The sequence below is a fragment of the Pleurodeles waltl genome, chromosome 2_2 (assembly GCF_031143425.1).
Source record: "Pleurodeles waltl isolate 20211129_DDA chromosome 2_2, aPleWal1.hap1.20221129, whole genome shotgun sequence".
Lineage (NCBI taxonomy): Eukaryota > Metazoa > Chordata > Amphibia > Caudata > Salamandridae > Pleurodeles > Pleurodeles waltl.
The window spans coordinates 314179388-314202753 of NC_090439.1; the positions used below are offsets into that span (position 1 = coordinate 314179388).

Below are 23366 nucleotides of genomic sequence, written 5' to 3' on the forward strand. Positions count from 1 at the left end.
TGCGCTTGCGCATTCGTATCGCAGCAAGACTATTTTGTATTTAGAAAAGGGCTCGGAGCCCTGTTAACTTGACATCAGTGTTTTTTATTGGTTTGTGGGCTTCCCTAATAAAATCTGTTTGCTTTCATTAGTCGAAGGCACGCATATGTCATGCCTTTTCCGGTGGCTAGCCCTCCTCGAGCGCAGCGACCAAGTACAGAAAACATGCAGGCTCGCTGTTTTCCATCGGGCTCGTGGACTTTTTTTTTCCTCTAATTTACGAGCGCGATCTCGCTTGGCAGAAGTCGAGCGCTTTACATACTTGATTTCACTTTTTCGGGTTATGTACATAAATGCACTTTTGCCCAATAGGTGAAAAGTCGGGTTAGGAGTTTACAACGCGATCAGCTCTAACATGAGCAAACGCGAGACCCGTTGCATTGTAAATGCTTGTTCTTTCTAGGTACCAAATGCGCTGTGTTTAAACATTTTCCTCTTCTAGGTCGATTTTCCAAATTAATGATTTTTTTTTAACCAAATTTTTTAGCATGAAGACCCACATTCTGAGGCTAATCAGGAGATAGGTTGGCTGACAAGGGTGACTTAGGGTGGCTTAGACTGACTGACATATTACTGAATCATTCGATATATTCTGAATTGCTATTTGCTTTGTTTAACGTTGATTGCATATTAATAAAGTGATGAGAAATTATTGCTTATGTTGCTAATAAAGATTTAAAAATCATGATATCGTTGAATAAAGGTGTATGAGAATAAACAGAACTAACTTTCATATGAGTGATGGTGATTTTTTCTGATTAGATTAGTTCATGGAAGTTGATTAGACTGATTTGTTTAAAATTTTTCCTTTACTCGCTATACTTGACTAGGATACCCTATGCGAGCCTAAAGATTTATCGACCTATACGTGTCCCCTTGTAAGTTTACTTACTAAGGACAAGGCGCACTAGCAGAGGTTTCGGGAGCATTATCATTTTCATAAGGGCCACTTGGTCTGCTATTGTTAGTGGGAAGCACACTCAACATTCAAGCTGCCCTGCTGTTTTGGCATAAGCTGTCCAGTTGTTGTTCCTAACAAACAGGGGACACGTTGTACTACATTTCGAGACAAATAGGCATTTCAGAACATCATGATGTCACTGCTTAGGGAAGGCTGGGTTGACAATCAAATTCAGACACATGTCCAACTAGTGTTTTAATTAGTAGAAGTGTTACCCACAGTCATGTCAGGATCAAACCGTAAAAGGCTGCCTGGCTAAGGCAGAATCAACCATTGATCAACCCTGCACCAGAAAGGACAGAGTTGGGACAGTTACTTGCATCCCAAGCATCCTCATACATTTTACAGGTATAGAGGTTCAATTTGGCTGTGAATCTAATATGATCATGCTAGAGATCCTAAGGCTCCACTTTTTTGATTGACCGGGTTTGGCAGACACCGGGGAAAGCATTAATTGATGCTGATTTGCTAGCTGTGCATCAGTGGATTTTGGTATGTGTAATCACTTCTCGGTCTCTTCCCTGTGATAAAACGCTGTGGCACACACTGTTTTGATGCTCAATATGTGGGGCTTAACAAGCCTTTCAGTGGGTTTCCCATAAGTGAAAGCTAGAAAAACCTGGATGGTGCTAACAAAAATAAATAGAGGAGCAGCCAGATACCCAAGAGTGAGGCACAGCAAAGGTGTATGTGGCAGCATAAAATGGGAAAGCTGTGGAGATTTTACTGCTGTACTTAGCCTTAGTGGTTGCAAGAAACTGGGTTGTTGGTTGACTGGGGTGGGAGCCCCGGTAAAGCAGCAAACAATCCTCATCAGGGTGAGTCACAAGCCAACCTGTGCTCAACCCTCTGGTAGCTTGGCACAAAGCAGTCAGGTTTAACTTAGAGGCAGTATGTAAAGCATTTGTCCAAAACTTCAGAGCGTAATGAAGTGAAAATACCACACAAAAAGGATCACACACCAAGATAGAAAAATAGAAATGTGTTTAATGAATGAAACAAGACCAAAATGACAAAACTCCATTCAGTAGAAGCAGCGGAGATATGCAATTTTAAAGATTTTAGTGATTGAGCTAAAAATCAAAGCACTAGCTGTGGATATCTGGTCGCAGTGGACCAGACAAAGTCACAAGTTCAGGCCAACTGCAGTGGAGAGCAAGGAGCTACAGGGACCCCATTAGGGGTGCTAAACGGAGTACCTTAAATCCTGGTTTGCAGAGCGATACAAGGATCTGCGTTGAAGATGTGTTGCACAGCAAAAGCAATACATTGGTTCCAAGATGTGTCGAGGCAGAGATGTGAGGTCCTGCATCGTCGAGAGCCCCGTCGACAAGGTTTGCAATGCAAAGTCCAGCATCAATGATGCAGTTAGCAGTCGGAACGAGGAGTCAGTTCCTATAAGCTGCGAGGCAGGGATGCAGAGTCTGGCTGTGTCATCAAGGATGCCATCCACTAGAGAAGGGAAGGCCTACATCGAGGATGCGTCACGCATTGGTGGTTACGGTAGGCTGTAGCGGCTGGTGAGAGTTTGCAACAATCCAATCTATGCAGCAGCGGAGATGTGTTGGTTTTGCTCCGGGCTGCACCACACAGCAGAGTAGATGCATCAGTTTTGCTGGATCCAGAGAGACTGGCAGATCGCCTTAAGCCCACTTCCAAGGGTCCAGAGCTGGGGAGGCACCCCTTGGCAAGTTAGACTCAAATGGCAGAGTCCACGTGCAAGGTTGTTGGAAGCCTGTTGTGTCCCCTACACTTCAGATCAGTAGGCCAGCCAACTAGCCCTTGGAATCACTCTGGTTTCAAGAGATTAAGGTCCAGTCCTTCTCACCCAGGCAAAAGGGCAGCACGTCAGCTCAGCAGTTTTGTAGAGTGGCAGTCCTTTCAGCAGCACAGTAGTCCTTCCTGGAAGTTTATCCACAGGTCCAGAGGTGTACTGAAGAGATGGTGTCTGAGGTCCAGTATTGATACCCAGTAATGCCTTGGAGGTGGGGAGAAGTTTCTAGAGGCATGTCTTTGAAGTGCACAGGTGCTGTGCCTTACTAGCCCTGGCTGAGGACTAACTACAGGAGGTATGGAGCCCTTTGTCTAAAGGCAGGACACAGTCTATTCAAGTGAAAGTGGGGCTGCATTCCGTCAATCATTTGTGTTTGTTTGCTTTTGTCGCTATAAGTGCGCCAGGTATGCCCAGACGTGGGTCCCTTCCTCACTGTGCCATTGGATTCAAGCTAGCCTGGCTGATGAAGGGTGATACCATGAAACTGGTTCCAAGATGCTTGTTTCCGGTCCAGGGAGGACCTGGCTTGGCAGTTCGGGCTGGACTGTTCCCATGAGGGACAGGGTCAAGACTGATTTGCATATGGCTGGATCCAAACTGGGGTGGCATGGTGAGCAAAAGAACGATGGATTAAACCCAGGTCTGTGACTGGGGGTTAGTGTTTGCATTGTTCAGCACTCCGTCTATCATCCTTTTGTGTTGCTAGAATATGAAATGTAAAACAGGACTTCGCAAGGTCTTTGACACTTTAGTTGCTGTCCTTAAGGCAAATGGGAGATGGAAACCTTTCGGACGGGCAATCATCTTTAACAATTGTGCAGTCAGGTAACATTAAAAAAAAAAAACGATACTAGGCTGGAATTTGACAATGTGAGGTGGGTGCATCTCATGATCTTAAGACTTTCATAAAAGTCTGAGTGTCTTGCTATGGAAACAGAAAAGATGTTGACAGGACTGGTGAAACATGAGCCTGTGGCTACATCTCAAATGAAAACATCCAATAACTGCCCTCAAGAACTGTAAGAAAGAATAATAAAACTTCAGGGGGCATATTTATGGTGCCCATCCAGTCAGCTCATAAGAGAGATGGGATACACCAGGCAGCTATTAAAAAGAAAATAGTAAAGCTCTCTCGCCAGAGAAGAAGGCACTGCCAAAGGTGAAGCGTTGATAGCAAAACAAAGCACAACTCCTCGTTTATCACATTCAGTGGACTGGCGAGGGAAACATTATGTCTTCTTGCAGGCAGAGTAACTTCTCATCACAGACCCAATTTAGTCTTGACTGTACAAGTATTACATTCCTGTAACTTGCTAGGAGCAGTAGGATCCAAGATTTAGCTTAACTGTTGTCAGGGGAGCAGAGGGAGGCTTAGGAGACCTCGGAGGGAGTTACAGCTGGTGATATGGGTAGATCATTCATTTGTTGACTAATTCGCTCTCATTTTTCTCTTCATTCACTTGAACTTTCTGGTAATGTGCTTTAGTAGTCAAAGGCAATATGGACTGAAAGGAACACTCAATGTTAAGAGTTGCATTTATACCTTTTTTTTTTTTTTTTTTTTTTTTTAAGAGATCAGGAATGTGAAAATATTTGTGTTGAAATGTGTTCGATGGATCGTCTGAGTTTAAATTAAAAAAAAACAACAACAAAAACACATGATTGACTCAACTTTAGCCGCATCACATAATTCTCATTATGTAAACCTAAAAAAGCAGAACGGAGATATATTTTGTAACTGCACATTCACCCCAAGAGGTCTCTTAGCACTTCTGATAGACAAATGATGTGTGTCAAACAACTCAATGGTACTCATTCATCAACCTAGGAAGGTTTAGAAGAGGAGAGGACGTGATTGGACTAGAACCCGTGAGCATTGACTCCAATCAGACCCCTGAAGTCTAAACCGTCCAATGAGCATCAGCCCTGGCTAAATACGTTTGACTAATTCAAAAATCTGTATCTAAAATACATATTTTACTACTTCTGTAATAAAACAAGCAATAGGAGAGACTTAAGTCCAGCATCTGTAGTACATAGCTCGATACTTAAGTCTATTGTGAATTTGCTGCTTTTTCAAGCTGTGAACGCTGGCCTTCTGTGGCACCTGCTTAAACTGAGCAAAGAATGTCACATAAATATTCAGATTCACATGATCATTAGTAACCAACTGTGCAGTCCAGGATAGGAACACACTATAAGGATTAAAAGAATAAGGAGAAAATTCGGGGTCTATGTCAGCTTTATACTAAACTTCAGACACCCTGAACCAGAAAATGTAAAGTTTAATGATAACATCCCGAGAGAATTTGTCTTGCAGGGTAGCATTAGCAGTCTGCAAGCTATCGGGTAAGACAGGCTGCCTAGCTCATCTTAATCACGGTCTTGGCCACAAAGCTACCTATTGAGCAGATGACCCTTGGTTGTCTGACAAGATAATCATGCCACTTCTCACTTTTTTGCGCATCTACCTGCTGGGATAATAAAAACAGATGATTATGAACGGTCTTAACTTGAACCCAAATAAAGAACTTATAATCGCTGGCAACCAATTTGACTCCTGGTATCTGGGGAAGCAATTTAAGCCATCTTCCAGTGTCATATCTTTTGGTGCTTTGGATAAAGATCTTTCCCTTCTGAAACATTTATACCACCTCATCAGCTTGCTTCTTCACTCTTAAGACTCTGGGCAAAGTGTTACCTTATCTGCGCTGTACTTTTCTTCCTCAACTGGCCTCAACACGTGGTCTCGGTTGGCTACTGCAACATTTTATATGCCAGTGCCAATGTTGCCCTGGAGAAGCTTCAAAAATTCAAAACCTTGTAGCGCAAAAGGTGGCTTATTTTTTGGAGGCAAGTATAACGCTTCACTGTTTTTTTTGTGGCCCAACAAAATCAAATGTAAGGTCCTGTCTGAAATGCGCCTTGTAATGACACTGAAAATCCTGCTTTTGAGATAGTGTCTCAAATGATCATCCTCCTTGGGTTTGCATTCTGGTTATGTTCCCTTACTCAATCTCCTGTGCATCAAATGCTGTCACTATAGGGGAGTTGGGACAGGCAATCTATTTAGATGTACACCCTCAAGTGAACACTGCCCTTTGACCTGCTTTCAAATGACAACTTCAGAAAAGCAACTGAAATGTGTGTGATTTTTTCCTGTGTTTTTGTTTTTAAGTTACTATTTCTTTTGTCTGTTGGGTGGGTGCTTGTGCTTAGTAAAAAGCTATTGATCACTCATTAGAACTTTGATTTAAACAATAAAAAAAACTTCAAGTTTGCAAATTGGCACGGTCTCAAAATGAAATGTCAATATTTTGTTTTTATCTTCTAGCAACTAAAAGGAAGCTCCTCTCCTGAATTCCCACAGTTTTGTCAGAGAAATAAGTTACAGATAGATGCACTTCTGAAAACAGTACCAAAAGCCAGTCAAAGAAAACAGCACACACACAAGAAAATGTAATAATCCTCCGAAATTATCATACGTATGATGTACTAAGCAATATTCAAGCCATAAAGCCTGTGATTCCCAATATCAGTTTGTAACCGCGAAATGGCTTTTTGTACTAAACCCATTTTCCTAATTGATAAAATGTTACCAAATCATAAAAGGATTTAGAAATCCATAACAAATAACTATTTGGAAGGTGCAGGTTTGGGGCATCCTTTCCAAGCAGTAATTTGTTAAGGTATGTATCAATGTTTTGCGACCGAAATCGGGTCGCAAAATATTGACATTTTACGGACAACTAAAAGGAGGTGTTAACTCAGTCACAAATGGGAAGGGATCACTCAGCTTCCTCTTTGTGACTGTTTCAAAAGTTTGTTGGGAAGTAGGCATTGTTAACTCAAAAACAAAAATCTTTTTTCAATTGCAGCAATGTTTCCTTTAAGGGAAATGGACTGCATTTTTAAAAACTTTGATTTAACATGCGATCACTGACATGGTATGGTGGTCTACTTACCCCAGCTACGCTTGCCTTTGACTATGTATAGCGCTTAGCTGCCTTTTGGCTAGGTTTGTGCTATAGAAACACCATATAGACACACAGTCTGGGGCTTGGGTAGAAGAGACGAATGTTGGATCCATAAAAAAATAAATAAAACTACAATATACAAGAGTTCATCTATCACACACATCTAACATATGGCAGCTGGGAAAAAAAAGAACTAGCAAAGCCAATACATCTAGCACAGGCTGCCGCCGGTTTGACTTTGTTAATGCTTGTTTTGTCATTTAAAAAAAAAAAAAAAAAATCTTTATTAGGGGAGATGCTGGACCCTCAGGTTATATATATATATATATATATATATATATATATATATATATATATATATATATATATATATACACACATATACATACTCATACATACATACACACACACACTAACTACTACGGCAATAAAGTCTGTATGAGCCCAAATAATTATTTGTCAGTGGGAGTATGGCTTTTTTTTTTTTTAATGTGTGTGTGTGTATATATGTATACACACATCACATAAAACATTGTAAAAAAAAAAAAAAGCCATACTCCCACTGACAAATATTTATTTGGTCTCATACAGACTATATTGCCGTAGTAGTCATTGGCACTGAAGGGAACAACTGTGATGTGCTGTTGTAAAAGAGCAGAAGGTTGTCACTCACAGTGAAATTGGCCAATGAATGATGTGGGCTGACCTGTTATTGTATATTATATGCTGTAATAGAAGAAAATGTGATCAAAGATGATTATCAAGGAAACCTATACATTTTTGAAATATGCCCAAGATGAATAAGTTTAGCAATAGTTATTACATAATATGATTTTGTACAAACTTATCTAATTCAGAGAGCAATTTGTAAAACATGCTAGCTAATAGATGGAAGCCACATAGAAAAAAAAATGGATATAAACAAATGGATATATTTTGTATTCCTACACTTCTCCATATAAAATAGTACCTGGTTTGTGTTGCTGGGCAAGTGTTTTGAGTTTTCTGTTGAACAAACTTGGGAGAAATAGCATTTATTGGCCTATACATAGATGTCTGTGGGGAATTCAGGGTATTAAAGGACAAACTGCTTACCTTCGGTAACGCCTTATCTGGTAGAGACAATATCTAGTTGCAGATTTCTTACCTTAGAATTTCCCTCAGATGTCAGTCTGGATCTGGAGATTTCTCCAGCAGTACTCCTTCGTGCCGTTAATTGGCATCAGTCTGCTCTGCATCAGTCATTGAAGTTGGGCACGCTGGACGTGATGTCGCAGGTATAGGTGCCACCCCAGCACACTGACATACTTTTGTTTCCACGACTTTCCATGCCAGAAGTGCAGAGCCATGACGAACACAGACCACAGGTGCATCAAAACTAGAGCAATGAAAGAGAAGTCCCTGTTCCTAGAAAGCAGTTCGCAGAGCGAGGAGGATGCATGGGTCGGTAAGTAATCTGCAAATAGATAATGTCTCTACCAGTTAAGGCATTACCAAAGATAAGTAACGTGTCCATCTGATAGACATTTAGTTGTAGATTCCTTACCTTAGAATAGATACCCAAGCAATATTATCCCTGGAGATGGGTCTGTGAACCAAGAAGTCCTGCAGTACCAAACGGGCAAAGTGTCAATCCCTAGGGACCTCATTGCCCAAGCAGTAGTGTTTGGTGAACATGTGCAGGGATGGCCATGCTGCCGCCTGACAGATACCCAGGATGGGAAATATGCGTGCTAAAGCAGTGGTTGCAGCATTAACCCTTGTACAATGGGCACGTAAGCACTCAGGGGGTTGCTTTTTAGCCAATGTGTAGCAAATTGTAAAGCACAGTCAGACCCATCTGGAGGTGGTTCTCTTCTGTACCGCCAGACCTTTCTTCGCATCCACGTAACCAACAAAGAGTTGATCATCTACCTTGATCGTACCATAGTGTTCCGGGTGGAACACAAATGCTTTTTTCAGGTCCAGGCGGTGAAGTCTCTTCTCTTCTTTAGAAGGATGTGGGGGGTGTAAAAAGTGGGCAAGTTGATGGACTGGCCTACAGAGAAGGGCGTAACCACTTAGATGACAATGCCTGCAGCTCCCTAACCATGCAGGCAGATGTAATGGCCACAAGAAGGCTGCTTTCAAAGTGAGAAGCCTGAGATGGCAATTGGGGAGAAGTTTGAAAGGGGCACACAATAGGAATTCACATTGGTACATTATAAATGGTGAAGGAGGAAACATGTGTAAGCTCTTAATGAACAAATATTCAATAGAGGACTTCAACAAAGAAGGTTGGTCAGGCAGCCATAAGAAGGCACAGACCTACTGGGCCAACAAAAGTATAAACAATAGAACCTCAGAGAGAGGGAAGAAAAGGGGTCAACAGAATTGTCTGTGCGCCATGCCACAAATTTCTTCCAACAGCAGGCGTATACCGTTTTAGTGGAGGAAAAAATAATAATGTTACAGATATTGGGTGGAAGGTCAAAAACTGTCAACTGCCACTGCTCAGTCTCCACGCAAAAAGGCGAAGAGTGGACAGGTACAGGTGGAGATCCAGAAGATCCTCCCCAAGACACAGTATTGATTTGCTCAGGATACCAGACAGTTCGTGTCTAGTCTGGAGCCACCAGGATTACTTGGACCCAGTTGTTCATGATAACTCTGGGCAGAAGTGGGATGGGTGGGAAAGCCATCCAGGAAGCCTAAGCTCCACTCAAGATGAAAAGCGTTGCCAAGCGAGTGCCCCCTTGGAAATTCCAACGTGCAAAATTGCGGACGTCACTGAACATAACTAACCAAAGCTCTCCCCATTGCTGAAAAAGACATTGTGCCACCTCCGGATAGAGACTTCATTTGTGATCGACAAAGAATTGTCAGCTTCGTTTGCCTGCTCGGGCGTTCAGAAAACAGGCCAGATGTTGAACCCCCTGCCATTCATTGTCAGATGCACAGAGCATCTTGATCAAGGGTCCATGTCCCCACCCTGCTTGTTGCAGTACCACATGGTGGCGGTGCGGTCACCTGTATTACATTCCCTTTGAGAGAGGGAAAATATGCTTCCAATGCTTGTCTGATCACCCAGAGCACCAACATGTTGATACAGGGGCCGGACTCTGCCGGAGACCAGAAGCCTCTGATCTCTACCTCTTCAAGGTGGCTGCCCCATCCCAGGAGTGACACATTTGACTACTGGCAGATCTGGTTAGGTAAGGAAGAGGGACCCGCCTCTAGCCCAATCGCAGTTCATTGGCCACCTTGCAGATCTTGCGCAGGTCCCTCCAAGGTCTGGACCCTGTCAAAAAGATTCCCCTGATGCTGCACCCACTGGAACTTCAGGTCCCTCTGCATTGCCCACATATTCCATCTGGCATGTGTGACCAGCAGGATGCCAGAGGCCATGAGGACTAGCAACCTGAGTGTCAGTCTTACCAGAATCTAGGATAGAGGCTGAAACATCAGTATCATCGCCTGAATATTCTGGACTCACTACTGGGGAGGATAACCTATAAAATGCACTGTGTCCAGAATAACTCTGATAAAAGGGAGTGTTTGAGAGGAAATCAGCTATGACTTTAACACATTTATACCCTGAAACCGGTCCAATGATGCTTGTTTCCTGTCTAGGGAGAGCCTGGCCTGGCAGTTCGGGCTGGACTTTTCCCATGGGGAACAGGGTCAAGACTGATTTGCATATGGCTGGGTTCAAACTGGGGTGATATGGCGAGCAAAATAACACTGTATTAATCCCGGATCTGTGACTGGGGGTGAGTGTTTGAAAAGTTTCAACACTCTGTCCATCATTTTATTTTGTGACGTTGTCCACTCTCCAATGAAACAAACAAGCTTGTTGTGTGCAATGCAAATGTACTCACTTAAACTATTCTCACATATCCTAGCCGGGTCTACCTAGACTGTGGTCTGCTAAACAATGCCCAACTGGGAAGAATAATGTTGAAGTCTATGGTGGTGCCAGCAAGATCTACGAGAATTAACACCACATCCTCGAAGTGTGTGCCCTCTTAGTATCCAGTGTCTAGCCCATTGGGCTGCCATCCCTCAGTGTAACTGGCTACACTTTGATCACTACTGCCCTCTATGAATTGGAATTCTGGCACCAGGTCTACTCGGGATAACTGATCTGTCTTTATTTAAAATAGGAATGGTCAAATTTCTCAGGTAGAAAAGTTTATTTCTGCAACATTTTTACTGCCAAATACCTTCCTACAACAATACACAGCATGCATATACTGTGTGCATATTATATATATATATATATTTTTTTTTTACTGTTATTTATTTTTAAATAGACATTAAACCAACCTTTAAAACTACATTTACAAACAAAGCCCTCAGATCCTTGTAATTATTCTTCAGGCACAATACAATTATTTTTTTATGTAAAATAAATGCCGAAAAGAGGAATATACGCCTGTCGAAAGTAACTTTTCCGCTGTCTCACTGAATCACAGGCATAGTAAATCTTTTCTTGCCTTTAAGGGTTAGGTTCCTCTTAAGTATTGTATGCTTTGGTCTGTCATTTTGTGTAAGGCCTCCTCGAAGCAACTATACAAGTACCTTGATTCTCACCTCCCGTGATTGCGTTTTAGTGCTACACCATGGTAAAGGAAAGATTCAATTCTACTGGTTCTCGCTTCAGGGTCATTTATGTATACAGCCATCTAAAGCAGAGGGTGTTCTAGCTTCTTGTGTTTAATACACATCTAGATTACTGGCAGCTCTGGGGGCATTTTTTTTTACCTAAAATGACAGACGGCATCTTGCAATGCTCATTATTATGGATGACACAAGACGTATCTAACTGGGACCACTGTACAATCTCACTGTTATATTTATATTGTTCTAAGAACCTACTAGAAAATAAACCTAAAATAAATATTATGGTTCTTGATAAGTAGAGTGTAAACTGGTCAATTCAGGGTTACTCAATTCATTGATGTGAACTCGTTTTCCTTTAGGAAACAAGTTTTGTCAATGGTAGGACCATCATGCCTATACCTTCAAAACTAAAGTATTGCTTATACATTGAGATTACTCCACTAGGTTGTCCCTCCAGACCCCCCTAATAGGTTTCTGCTACCTTACTGGGCTCATGCCCAATTGGTTTAAAAATCCTTGCTTAAAGTGAACAGCTGAATTCAACATTATGTATAGAAAAAGTGTCACACAAGAGCAAACATAGGAGTTTTCTTTGATACTAAACTGTTATGAGATACCTTGGTTAAAACAAGTACTAGTAAAGCTACTGTAGAATGCTGGAGTTGAATTAGTTCACCTAAGTATAGGGTGGGCTGCCTCCGACTCCTATCTACCAACAAAAGCTTGCAGACCCAAACTATTGGCTGCCGTATTACACAAACTGAAACTAGGCAACTGGCAGTTAAAAAAAAAAAAAAAAATTACACTGAGCAGTATTATTGTCCACCATAATCAAAGTATTAAGACTTTAATCTGGACTCCAGTCAATGGATGCCAAGGCAATTCTGGTGACTCTCCTAAATAAGTATAATACTACAAATGTGTCATTGTATGTAATATATGACCCAGCATTTAATCAGCTAGAAACACTGACTGTCAAATCAATTACGTGCTATGCTGGATTACGAGCGAGGGCCAGGGAAAGCCCAAATATGTTGTATACACAGAATAAGTCACTTAGAATTTTATTTTAAATCTGCTTTGTTTTCAAACTATAAAAACAAAGCATGAGTGCCAGCAACCAACAAACAGCGTTTGCAGGGGATGATTTTGCTATTGTTAAAAAGCTTCTAAAAATTCCCCTCGATCATCTTCAACTATCAGATATGAAGTATGCAGAGTCTATGGTGAAATACAAGGGAGGTGGGCACATTTTGTGGGAAACACTGAGATAATCACATACGATCTTACTGTGTGAAATCTTGTTTAATATGGGGTACAGTATTTCCTTCCTTAAACACATGAATCATGTCTGCGGGACTCAGACGTTTGACACTGCTCAGATATCCCAAGTCATGAGTCCCAGTCAATTTCTTCCAATGAGAGTGTCACTGTATCTTGCATAAGGTTTCAGTACGGATGCCTCTTTTGGAGAGGGTCTTGGACAAGTACTCTCTGATTAGTAGTTGTGCAGGTCCCTCAGGTGCCACTAAAAATGAGTGTAAGGTCCTCCAAATGTGGATCACTTGAAAAATATGCATTTTCCAAAGAATTATTCATGTCATCCTACTATTGAGGAGCAGAGACTCCATGATATGTGACAGCTTTGATTTGTGCACTAGATGAAAAAATGATCGCCATATGAGTAGCAAAACGTACCCCGAGTTTTCATGAAATGTTTAAGTCATGTTGTCTTTCAGATTTTTGACTGCCTCAAATTAATTTGAAATGATCAAGAACTCTAAATGATAACACTCCTTTTTTGAAGAAGCCGGGCAGGTAGTGCTGCAAAGCTAAAACGTGAATAGATTGCTCTGTCATTTTAAAAGGAAGCTCTTTTTAAATAAATGTATGTATTATCAGAAGCACTCCTAAGGTTTGTGCAATGCCTTGTGAGGACTATCTTTTGAAGACATGGGAAAAGATTTACATGGGATTGAGTATCTTCCGGTGAATGCTTGAAACAGGATTTTTAGGGCTAAGAAATCCACGATTGATTGAGAGCTTTATTAACCTGCAAGGCAACTCAAATCAGTAAACATAACTCAAAATAAGCTTTGTACCTTTATTGACCTGTGTACATGGTACAAATTCAATACATTGAAATTTGAGACTGAATTGTTTTGGCATTATGATAAAAAATGTGCCATTTTCAAGAAGAAAAAACAGACGTTTTGCATGCTGTTAAACACAGGGGCGGCTCCTTCGCTAAGGTGGAGGAGCGGAGCCCCACTGAATTTTTGTAAAAGGAAAAATAAAATGATAATAATGCTAGGTGGTTATTAATTTATTTTTCCTGGAAGTAAGGGGCCGAGGGGAGGGCTGGAGAAGAGGTATGTGCACTACAAAGTGTGCATGTCTGTTTGGCCAGCCTTGTTGGGCCGGCCAAACAGACATGAGCACTTGGCATGTTCTCTACTCTGCTGTATTGCACAGTAGAGTGGAGAACATGCACAGGCTTCCACTCCCGGTCTGAGCTGTCAAGCAGGCCACTCACACCAATCCTGATGCTGCTGTTATGCTGGTGACAGCAGAGTCGTGATTGGCTGGGAGCCTGTGTGCTGTCAGGAAGGGGAAGAGGACGGAGGGAAGACGAACGTGCCTCCCCAAGAAGGTTTTTTTTTTTTTTTTTAAATGCCCATCCCACCCTGCCATGTGGTAGCTGCCACTGGTTAAACAGCTTTTAACAATGACCTACAGAACACAAGATCATGTTATGTTAGCCAAGACAAAATAAATGTAAGTAAACAAAACAAAACAAAACAAATCTTATTTTTACATCAAAATGCTGGCAACTTTAGGAGTGGCTGCCAGCCTCAAGAAAACACAAACCTGCCACCACGTCAGCCACCCGAGCAGGGACCACTGCTGTAAGGCACAATAGGGACCACATTATCAAATAACTATTAGTTTAACAGTAGCCACAACAGCTTCAACCACATAAGGGATTACAGCAGCAAGAAGAAACAACTCCACTGTCCTCAAGGGCTACTGGCATAGCCACTACAACTATAAAAACAACAGCTGTACTAATGGCTGCAACCACAGCAGAGGTCACAGTAGTAACTACAGCTGCTACCATAACACATACCACAAGAGTAACCACAGGTGTATGCACATTTTACTCCACAGTAGGGGCATCATAAGCCACAATCATGACTACAGCGAGGACAAAATTAGCACTCACATCTACCACCACAGTAGGTACCACAGCAGTGACAACTCATCACAACAATGTCACAAATGGTCATATGACAACCCTAGCAAGATCATCAACAGCTGTCATCGCAGCAGGGACCACTGCAGCACCCACTGTTGAAACCAAAGTAGTGACCACTTTGAGCACTAAGGCAGGGACAAAAGCAGCAACAAGAGCTGCCAGCAATTCAGGGACAGCCGCAGTAGCTACCACAAATTCAACAGGTGCAAGCCAACAGGAGTCACTGTGGCGACCACAGCAAGGACAACAGTGTCAACCAATTATGTCACCAAATAAGCAACAACGGCAGAGACACTAGCTTCAACCAAAGAAAGAACTCACAGCAGCAACACCAGACAGAATAACAGTTACAAGACTAGCAAGGCCCACAGCAATGTCAACAGCTTTGGTCACATCTGTGACAGCTACAAGAACGATAGTAGCAACTACAGCAGACACCTAAAGATGGACAACACCAGTGATGACCGCTGTAAACAATGCAAATACAGCAGGTGATATCACAACAAGGATATCAGCAGCAGCAAAAATAGCAGCCAGCAAGAAAGGAACCAGAGTAGCAATTGCCAATGTAATCGCAGCAGGGACAACATCAGCAACCAGATCTGGTACCCCAGCAATGACACAGAAACAACAAAAGTGAGGAAAGGCTTGACTACAGCTGCCACAGTGGAAGAGACAACACAGCAAAGGCAAGGGAGCGACCACAATTGTAACCAAACACACAAAAGACGATGACTGGAATGCTTGCAAATAGTTCTATCACTGGCTATCGCTGGGGGGAGGTAGAGGCACTCCAAGAAACAGTTTTTATAACAACTCAGATTATACCAGACATACAGAAATCAGCCTTGGTCATGCTCCAATACGAACAGTCAAGCCCAAACTGCCAAGCCAGATCCTTTCTGAAATGGAACACACACAACCCAAAGACTGGTTTCAGCTAACAATTATGTTGTGATTAGAATGCTGGATATAGATCATAATGGAAATAGAATATGGGAAAGGAATAGTCAGGAGGACGATGGTTGTTGGAGGCAGTTACTGAGAGGCGGTTGCTGGCTTATGTTGTTCTGGCATTGCTTCATACGATGAACCTATTTCATTAAATATTGGAATTGTTCCTGTATCCTCCTGGTCTGGTTTTTCACAATGGCAAAGAGTGGGCAGGAGCAATTCTGCTGTAACCATTTCTTTATTATGGGTCAAGGAGGTTCAGACGGATAGCAGCAGACGAGATAAGTTGTTCAGCATCTGCGTACTCACCTGCAGGTCAGATCATCAGGAGGCGCGAAGTCATCCGGGTATCGTTACTTTTATCAACACTGTATGCTGATGCATATTAGTATCGGTACCGATAAAGGAGAGCATGAGAGGCACTGTGCGCAAGGAACACAACGCATTATTTGCTTGTATGATTTATGGGTGAAAACAAGCCCTATTTTCTGCAGAAAGAACGTGAACCAATGTTCTGGCGCCATCTTTATCAATTGGGAGGAATCTCATCTCTATATATTGCTTACACGGTGATTGACACCAGTTGTGTCATCTGCATACGATCTTAGTTTACCTCAAATCTGCGGTTCAGTGATGGACACACCATTAACTACGAAGATTTCTGGATAATAATTCCGTTAGTGTGCAAACTGTCGGTGATGCGCACATCTTTAAGTTAATTGTTTTGAGAGTACTCCAGATCAAGAGGTTGTGTAAAGAATATTATAAAGAAGATTTTTTTTATAAAAAGTACTTTTTTTTTTTTTAATGTCTAATATTCAACCTCCACCCTTCTTTTTAAAAGAGAATGGGGAATCCACCTATTCAATGGGAGTTGTGGTTAGATTTATTTGAACCATCTGTGGAGGTATTAGAGGATGGGGAATGTACAACTGAGAGATTTATCATTGCTTAAACACAGATTAGGGGCTATAGGTTTAGGAGAATTCAAAATTTGTCCAGCATTGTATAAGGTTAGTGAGGAGAATGTATATGATGAAAACTAAATCTAAAAAAATTAAAAAATAAAAATACAGGAGAAATTATGGTCTTCGGGAAAATGGTCTTTAAAAGCAGCGTATGAAGTGGCAAGATGTATTGAAAATTACTGAAAGGTGTATACAAGTAATGGGAAAAGAAAATAAGGACAATGGTGCAGTATGTACCGTTGGTAGTGAGAAAGGTGGTAAGGAACAAAGTGTTGTCCGTTCAACAGATAATGCTAAGGGATTATTATGGTTTTAGATGTGGTGCAAATACGCATTTAGCAAATTCTAAAGTCTGTCCTGCTGTTACCAAGATATGCAACATGTGTAAGTACAAAAGGACACTTTCACGTTTGTAAAAGTTTTGGGAAAAAGTTAATTGTATTGTGGAGGATTTTGATGATAATGAACTGGAGTATGGTATGCAAATTGTTGTGTTAAGTATACAGCATAAGAACATTAAAGGGAAAAATATTCAATTACCAAAATGTTTGTTAAATATTGATGGAACGCGAGTTGAAGCTAGGCTGGATTCTTGTGCATGGCATACCATAATGGGAAAAAAATATCTGATCAGTTATGGCCTGGGGGAGTATTAGAGAGACCAAACATAAGCCCATGTAGTTACTTAGGCCATAACATTTTCATACTAGGGACGATACTAGCCAAATTTTAATTTGCTGGGAAAATGTGCTCAGGAGATGTGCTTATTGCTGAGAAAGGGGCTAAGATTTTAGGTTTGTCACATATGGCAGACCTTGGAATGAAAGTGGACCATAATGCAGATCCACCCTTGTAAGCAGGGGATGAGTGTAATATACAGAGTGCAAATGATACATGCTTTGACTTGAGGAAGGAATGTCCAAAGGTTTTTAGTAGTCAGGTAGGTTACTTGAAAAAATGTTTCAACACACCATATTTAAAAACATGATTGTATGTTGAGGAAAGTATTATAAGAATTAATGAAGAGTAGGTTGTCTATGAAAGAACAAAACTGAAAATGTTGCAAACATCAAGTGGAATATTTAGGTCATGTCATTTCAGAGGATAGCATTCGGCACAAAATTAGCCACCTATAAGCTATTTGTGATGCTCTGGAGGCTAACTGTAAAGAAATGGATATCCTTTTTAGGTTTGAAAGAATTTTATGCACGATTTATAGAAGAAGATTACGCATGTAAGGTGGAGAATATTCAAGCGTTACATGGAAAAATGCAACATTTTGTTGCAAACAGGAACATAGTGAAGAATTTGCAGCGATAAAAAAAAAAAAGAAATTGCCAATGCATCATATTTAAGATCATTTGATGGAGACGTAGACTGCATTATCTATGGATGCTAGTGGGTATGGAATTGGTGCTGTGGTATCTCAGAGGAATGGGAATGTGTGGGTGGTCGCATATGCATCCCACACTTTGACACAGGCAGAAAGGGATTATTCTGTGATCAAAAGAGAAATATTAGTTGCAACGTGGGCTGTGCAATGATTCAAAATGTGTATATGGGGTCACAAATTTAAAATATCCATGGACCATAAGCTGTTGGTAAACATTCTGAAACCTGAGGAGGAAGAAATCTTACTCTGTAGTTAGCGAGACTTGCTTTAAAATTATAAATTTACCATTACGAGATAATGCATTTGCCAGGAAAAAATAATTGCGTGGCAGATGCGTTATCAAGGTTGCCTTTAAACAATAAAAACATTGAAGAGGTTGACGATAATGAGTGTGATGTAGCATCTACATATGACGATGTAGTGTCTATTGAAGATTGTAGAACAGAGTTGGAGCTATCCGAAGAAAGGTGAATAAAGGAAATACAAAAAGAAGAAATCTTGTCAAGGGTAAAGGAATTCCTTAAGAAGGGGTGGCCGTCTGAGTGGCAGTTACAAGGTGGATTTAGTACATATTGGAAGGTCAAGGATGAATTATCCATATGCAATAGCATAGTTTTGAGGGGTGATAAAATAGTACCTCGCTGTGGGATGCGTGAAACTATTGTTAAGTTAGGACATGAAGGGCATGGTGATATAGCAAATACCAGAAGGAAGATTAAGGATAAGGGCCATGGCAAAAGGTAGCGCTTCATTTTAAGGGACCACTCACCATGTTACCACCCAGAGAGACGTATGCTATTGCCCTTGTTGATTATTTTATCTAAATGGCCGGAAGTTCGGAACTGTGGTGAAATGTTAGTGATGAAATGTAAATATTAGTGAATTTGTTGTTTATGTTCTTTGAGGATGTTACCTTCTATTGTTTTTGGGGAGGGGGAGAAGATGTGCAGTAATTGGAATGTTGGATATAGAGCATAATGGAAATAGACTACGGGAAGGGAATGTAATGGTCAGGAGGAGGAAGGTTGTTGGAGGCAGTTACTGAAGGGCAGTTGCTGGCTTATGTGCTGGAAATGCTCCATACGATGAACCTATTTAATTAAATATTGGAATTGTTTCTGTATCATCATGGTCTGGTTCTTCACAAGTTATAACCACCACAGTGACAAAGTAACAGCTGACAACAGCAAAAACTACAGAAGCAGGTAAAGAAAACATACAACTGCCAGCAAGAAAGGGACAGCAGTAGTGACTGCTGGGTTAGTCACTGGGAAAACAAGCATTGGCAAAGCCAAAAGGTCTCCCTTTTAGGACCTACTGACTTTGCGAAAGATGTTTGCCTTGCAGCATCGGCTAAAAAACGTTTTCTCCTCAATGAGGTGCCACATCATCCAAAATGAGGACAAAAAGGAGGCGGCCCAGCCATTTCTTACACACAGGCATGCATGACATATCCCCATGCAAGAGTCACAATGTATACACGTGCCACAGTCATCACAAAGTCATACCTACGAAATGGAGTGGTGCCATTTTTTGTTTATTGTTCTAAGATGGTGCACTCCACTCAGATAGGCAAAAAGACTGCAGGCTGTAAAGCTACCTGGAGTGGGCAGGGGGCAAGAGAGCAATGGCACGGCTGAGGTTGAGCCCATCCAAGGCTGTGGGGAGGGGGAATCAAAACATATTAAAAAGAAAAGCAGAGGGCAGCAATTGACCATGGGGGATTGTGGAAAAGAGAGCAGTGCGCAACAGAGCTCATGCTGGCTGCAGGCATCTGATAAGGAGAAGGCAGCACACATAGGAGATAGAAATGGAAAGCGTGCCATCTTATGGAGTGCTTAAAGTAAAGCAAAAATGTGTTTCCTGAACGTGGCCAATGGAAGAGTACAAGACATCCAATCAACAGGATAGTAAACGGGCTATACTCCCTGAGAAGGATAAACACAAGAGGAAGGCAAGCCATCATATAAGCAGCAAGCAAACAAGAAACCAATGGTAAGTGTTGAAGCATATATGCAAATTAGAAATTATTAATGAATGTTTATGTGGTTTGATTAACAAAAAGTTCATAGAGAAATTAATTGTAGAGAAAATGTGCACGTTTGAAAATGTGCCCACAGAGAATGTCAGCCACTTATACGAAAGTTGTACTAAAATGATTTAAATTGCTTAAAATTATGAAAATGTGTAATAATAATGTGCCATATTAAGATGTATAACCTATGTTTTGCATTATATCGTAGAGTTAACTTAGCCGAAGTTGTATCCTAGTCTTGCCAGGCCTCATGCAGAAGCTGAATTATTAGAGCATGGTGGAGAGAAGTTGAGATGCTAAACCGACCCTGAACCACTCAATGTTAAAGTTTGCTTAGCTAGAATTTTCTGCAATGTACCAACGGACAGGAGATGATGGAATCAAATTGCTACAATTATGTGTAGAGTTGACGAGATGTACTTTCCCAGGACTCAAACAATAGAGACACTGACTAAAGAGGAAGATGCAACATTTTCGATACCTGAAGAGCCGGATGATGGGGACATTGTGCAGTGAACCACTGAACTAAGAACGACAAAATTCTAGAACTCATGGATTTGTAGAATTAAATATATTGGGTAACATCACATATGGAGATTAATTGACCAATTAGGAATTAGGGGGATGGACTGAAAAACTTTAATAAAAAGTAATGACAAGGGGCTAAAACTTAAGATGCTGATGACATCAGGAGACACGATTCAAGAATCTGTTACTGGGCTCATGCTCTTGAGAGCCTGATGTATTGCTGATCTATTGATGACCTAAAGACGAAGACTGACTTTGTTTCTGATCCATTCTGTAGATAGGTAGCTATGAAAATTGTGACTGATTAACTTTTGTGCCTTTTCTTCTGGATACCAACTGTGCTGTTTTTATAGTTTTCCTTCTAGCTAGATGTTTTTCCAAATTCATGTTTTTTCGAAATCCTTTTATAACATGAAGTCCCACATGCTGATGCTAATCTGGGTTAGGTAGGGTTATTTTGGGTGACAGTGACAAATGATTGCTGAACTCTGCTATTATAGTCGATATATTCTTCTTTGTTGGCTTATGCTGAAGCTTTTGGGCACATGTTTTTTAAAATTCTGATTAGATTGTGCTATTGGTAGTTGATAATAAACTAATTCTGAGCTGATTGAATAAAGATTGAGTTAACCCTGTGCACTAGAATTGTAACTAACAGGGAAACAAAAATTGTTAAAACTTACATTGAGTTGGGTTATTCATGAAATGTTGATATAATTGTTTAAATAGTTAATGATCCTCTTAGTGGTTATTGATAGGTTATATTGAATATTGATAACATTGGTCACTACATGACTAGGATACTCCATGCAATCCAAAAGGTTCATCTTCCTATACGCGTCCCCTTGTAAGTTTATTTATTAAGGACCAGGTGCGCTTGCATAAGCAATGAGCAGGTTCTATGCCCACTGTAAGGTGTTTTGTACGACCTACAATAAGCTTTTGCCTAAAGATAGCCAAAAGCAAATTTTGCTGCCAACATAATCTAGTCTTACAAGCAAAGCTTTCTAAATACTGCTCGACAAAAAAAAAAAAAGAAACACACAAACAAGACAGATGAAGCCGCCATACACTGCAGGGAGCATACTTTTACGTGTACTGGACATGTGCATGTAAACTACACTTTACCCAGTGACTACGTGATGCACAAGACCTAGCTTTTTAATCACACAGTTCTTTGCAGAAAGGCAAAAAATAAAACAAAATAAAAAGTGACCGCACTTTAAAAAATGAAAGGGAAACTTTACGTTTCATAACACAAGACATTGAGTAAAATCAAGAAACAGTTAAAGAGGTCACCCATGACACTTGGCAACCCCAAAGGATGCGATGTAGTAATTTACAGCAGGCGATCTGTACCAAGTCAATCTTTTAACTACGCTAGCGCGCCAGAGATCCTTGAAACCCATATCCGGTACGAATTTATTCATCCAGTAGCGTTTTCTCTCTTTATCAAACCTTCACTTCTAAAAGTAAAAGTGCCAAAGTACCCGCGCTTGCATTCAATATGCTAATTTGGAAAGAATAAAAACAGCTCTCAACTGACACGAAGAAAGACAAACCGCCCACACTGTCACCAGAAAAACAGCATTTAGCTGTTTCCCAACTACGCATCGGACAGCAACACTAGCTCTAGCATCATAGTTAAAGTTTCGGGCCACCACAGTGCACCCTGGGATGTGTCACTCTCTACTTTGCATGCTGGGAAGGGCACGCGGTTACTGCGGGCCCCGCGGACCCGCGACAGTCAGTAGCTCACACACTCACCCAGGGGGCACCACTTGCCCGGGCTGCGCACACAGCTCCAATACTACTCCGGGCCGGTCCGACTTGACTTTGCGCTCAGTGGCGACGCGAAGGGGCTCCTCGCTTCTCCGATTGCTGGTGTCCGCAGGGATAGTACGACAAACGGCAAGGACTGAGCCCAGCTGCACTGCGGCACCAGTGGTGACTTTCCACTCCAGGAGCCGAAGGGGCCGCTGCCCGGGGCAGCGGACCTCGCAAGGAGTCCGCGGGGCCCCAGGGGGCTCCATGTTGTGGGCGGGGACGCGCAGGTTCTGGAGGGCGTGTCGGGCGCGCGAAGTGGTAAGTTTAGGGGCGCGCTTGTTTAATCAGCGCGTGGGAGGGGAGAAGGAGAACGGCGGGGACCTCCCCCCCCCCGTTTCCAGAGTCTCGTTGACCCTCCCGCGGAGCCCAGCCCTAGACTCAGCACACACGGGAGCGCACGCGCTACGGACCACCATTTAAAGAGACAGTAGCGCGGGAGGTAAAACTTCGCTGTTCCGCGCGCACACCCCCTTCCCAACAGCGAAACGTGAGCAAGGGGTGCTAGCGTCGAAAGCGAAGAAGGGCTAAGCGGCCTTTTTTTCTCAGGGTTTTGGTGAAGCAGTCGGACATGTTGAAAGGGTACTTTACAATCTGAACATATTTGTTAAACGCATTAAGTCACTTCTCAATGCAGAGAACCGTTTCAAAGTTTTAACGCGTTGAAGAATCGTGTAAGTGAAAAGGTTTGCTGTTGTACTTACATTGCCTTATAGATTAAAAAAAAAAACTCGTATTTTAATTAAATTTCAGTAATTATCTTTTTGTTTTTTCTGCAAGGTACACCTTTCACTAGCGTTCATTCTAAAACTGGAATTGATGACCCATAGATTATTCGTGGGCAATAGTGCGCTTTAATGTTAGCCTTATTTCTACTGCACTGGTAGGAAGGCTGTCTTTTTCCCGCTCGAACTCGGGAAAATTCTTCGCCTGAAAGTGAAATTGCGCATGCTCATGCTTCCGGGGCCAACGAGATCTGACGCAATATAAAGGGCTGGCACGCGACAGTGAAAAGGATAAGGCAGTGTGGGACTGCGAGTGGGCGGTGT

The 23366-nt window shown here is 41.7% G+C and overlaps 1 protein-coding gene across 1 annotated transcript in view; it reads right to left on the reverse strand.

The window, feature by feature from the left end:
• The window catches only part of CTDP1 (CTD phosphatase subunit 1), a 795245-nt gene extending 772432 nt beyond the window's left edge, over window positions 1-22813 (reverse strand). Inside the window, exon 1 of the mRNA XM_069219781.1 lies at window positions 22261-22813. Within this exon, the coding sequence (XP_069075882.1) occupies window positions 22261-22526 (266 nt within the window). The 5' untranslated portion in view covers window positions 22527-22813. The remainder of the gene's footprint in view (window positions 1-22260) is intronic.
• Window positions 22814-23366: the final 553 nt, after the last annotated feature.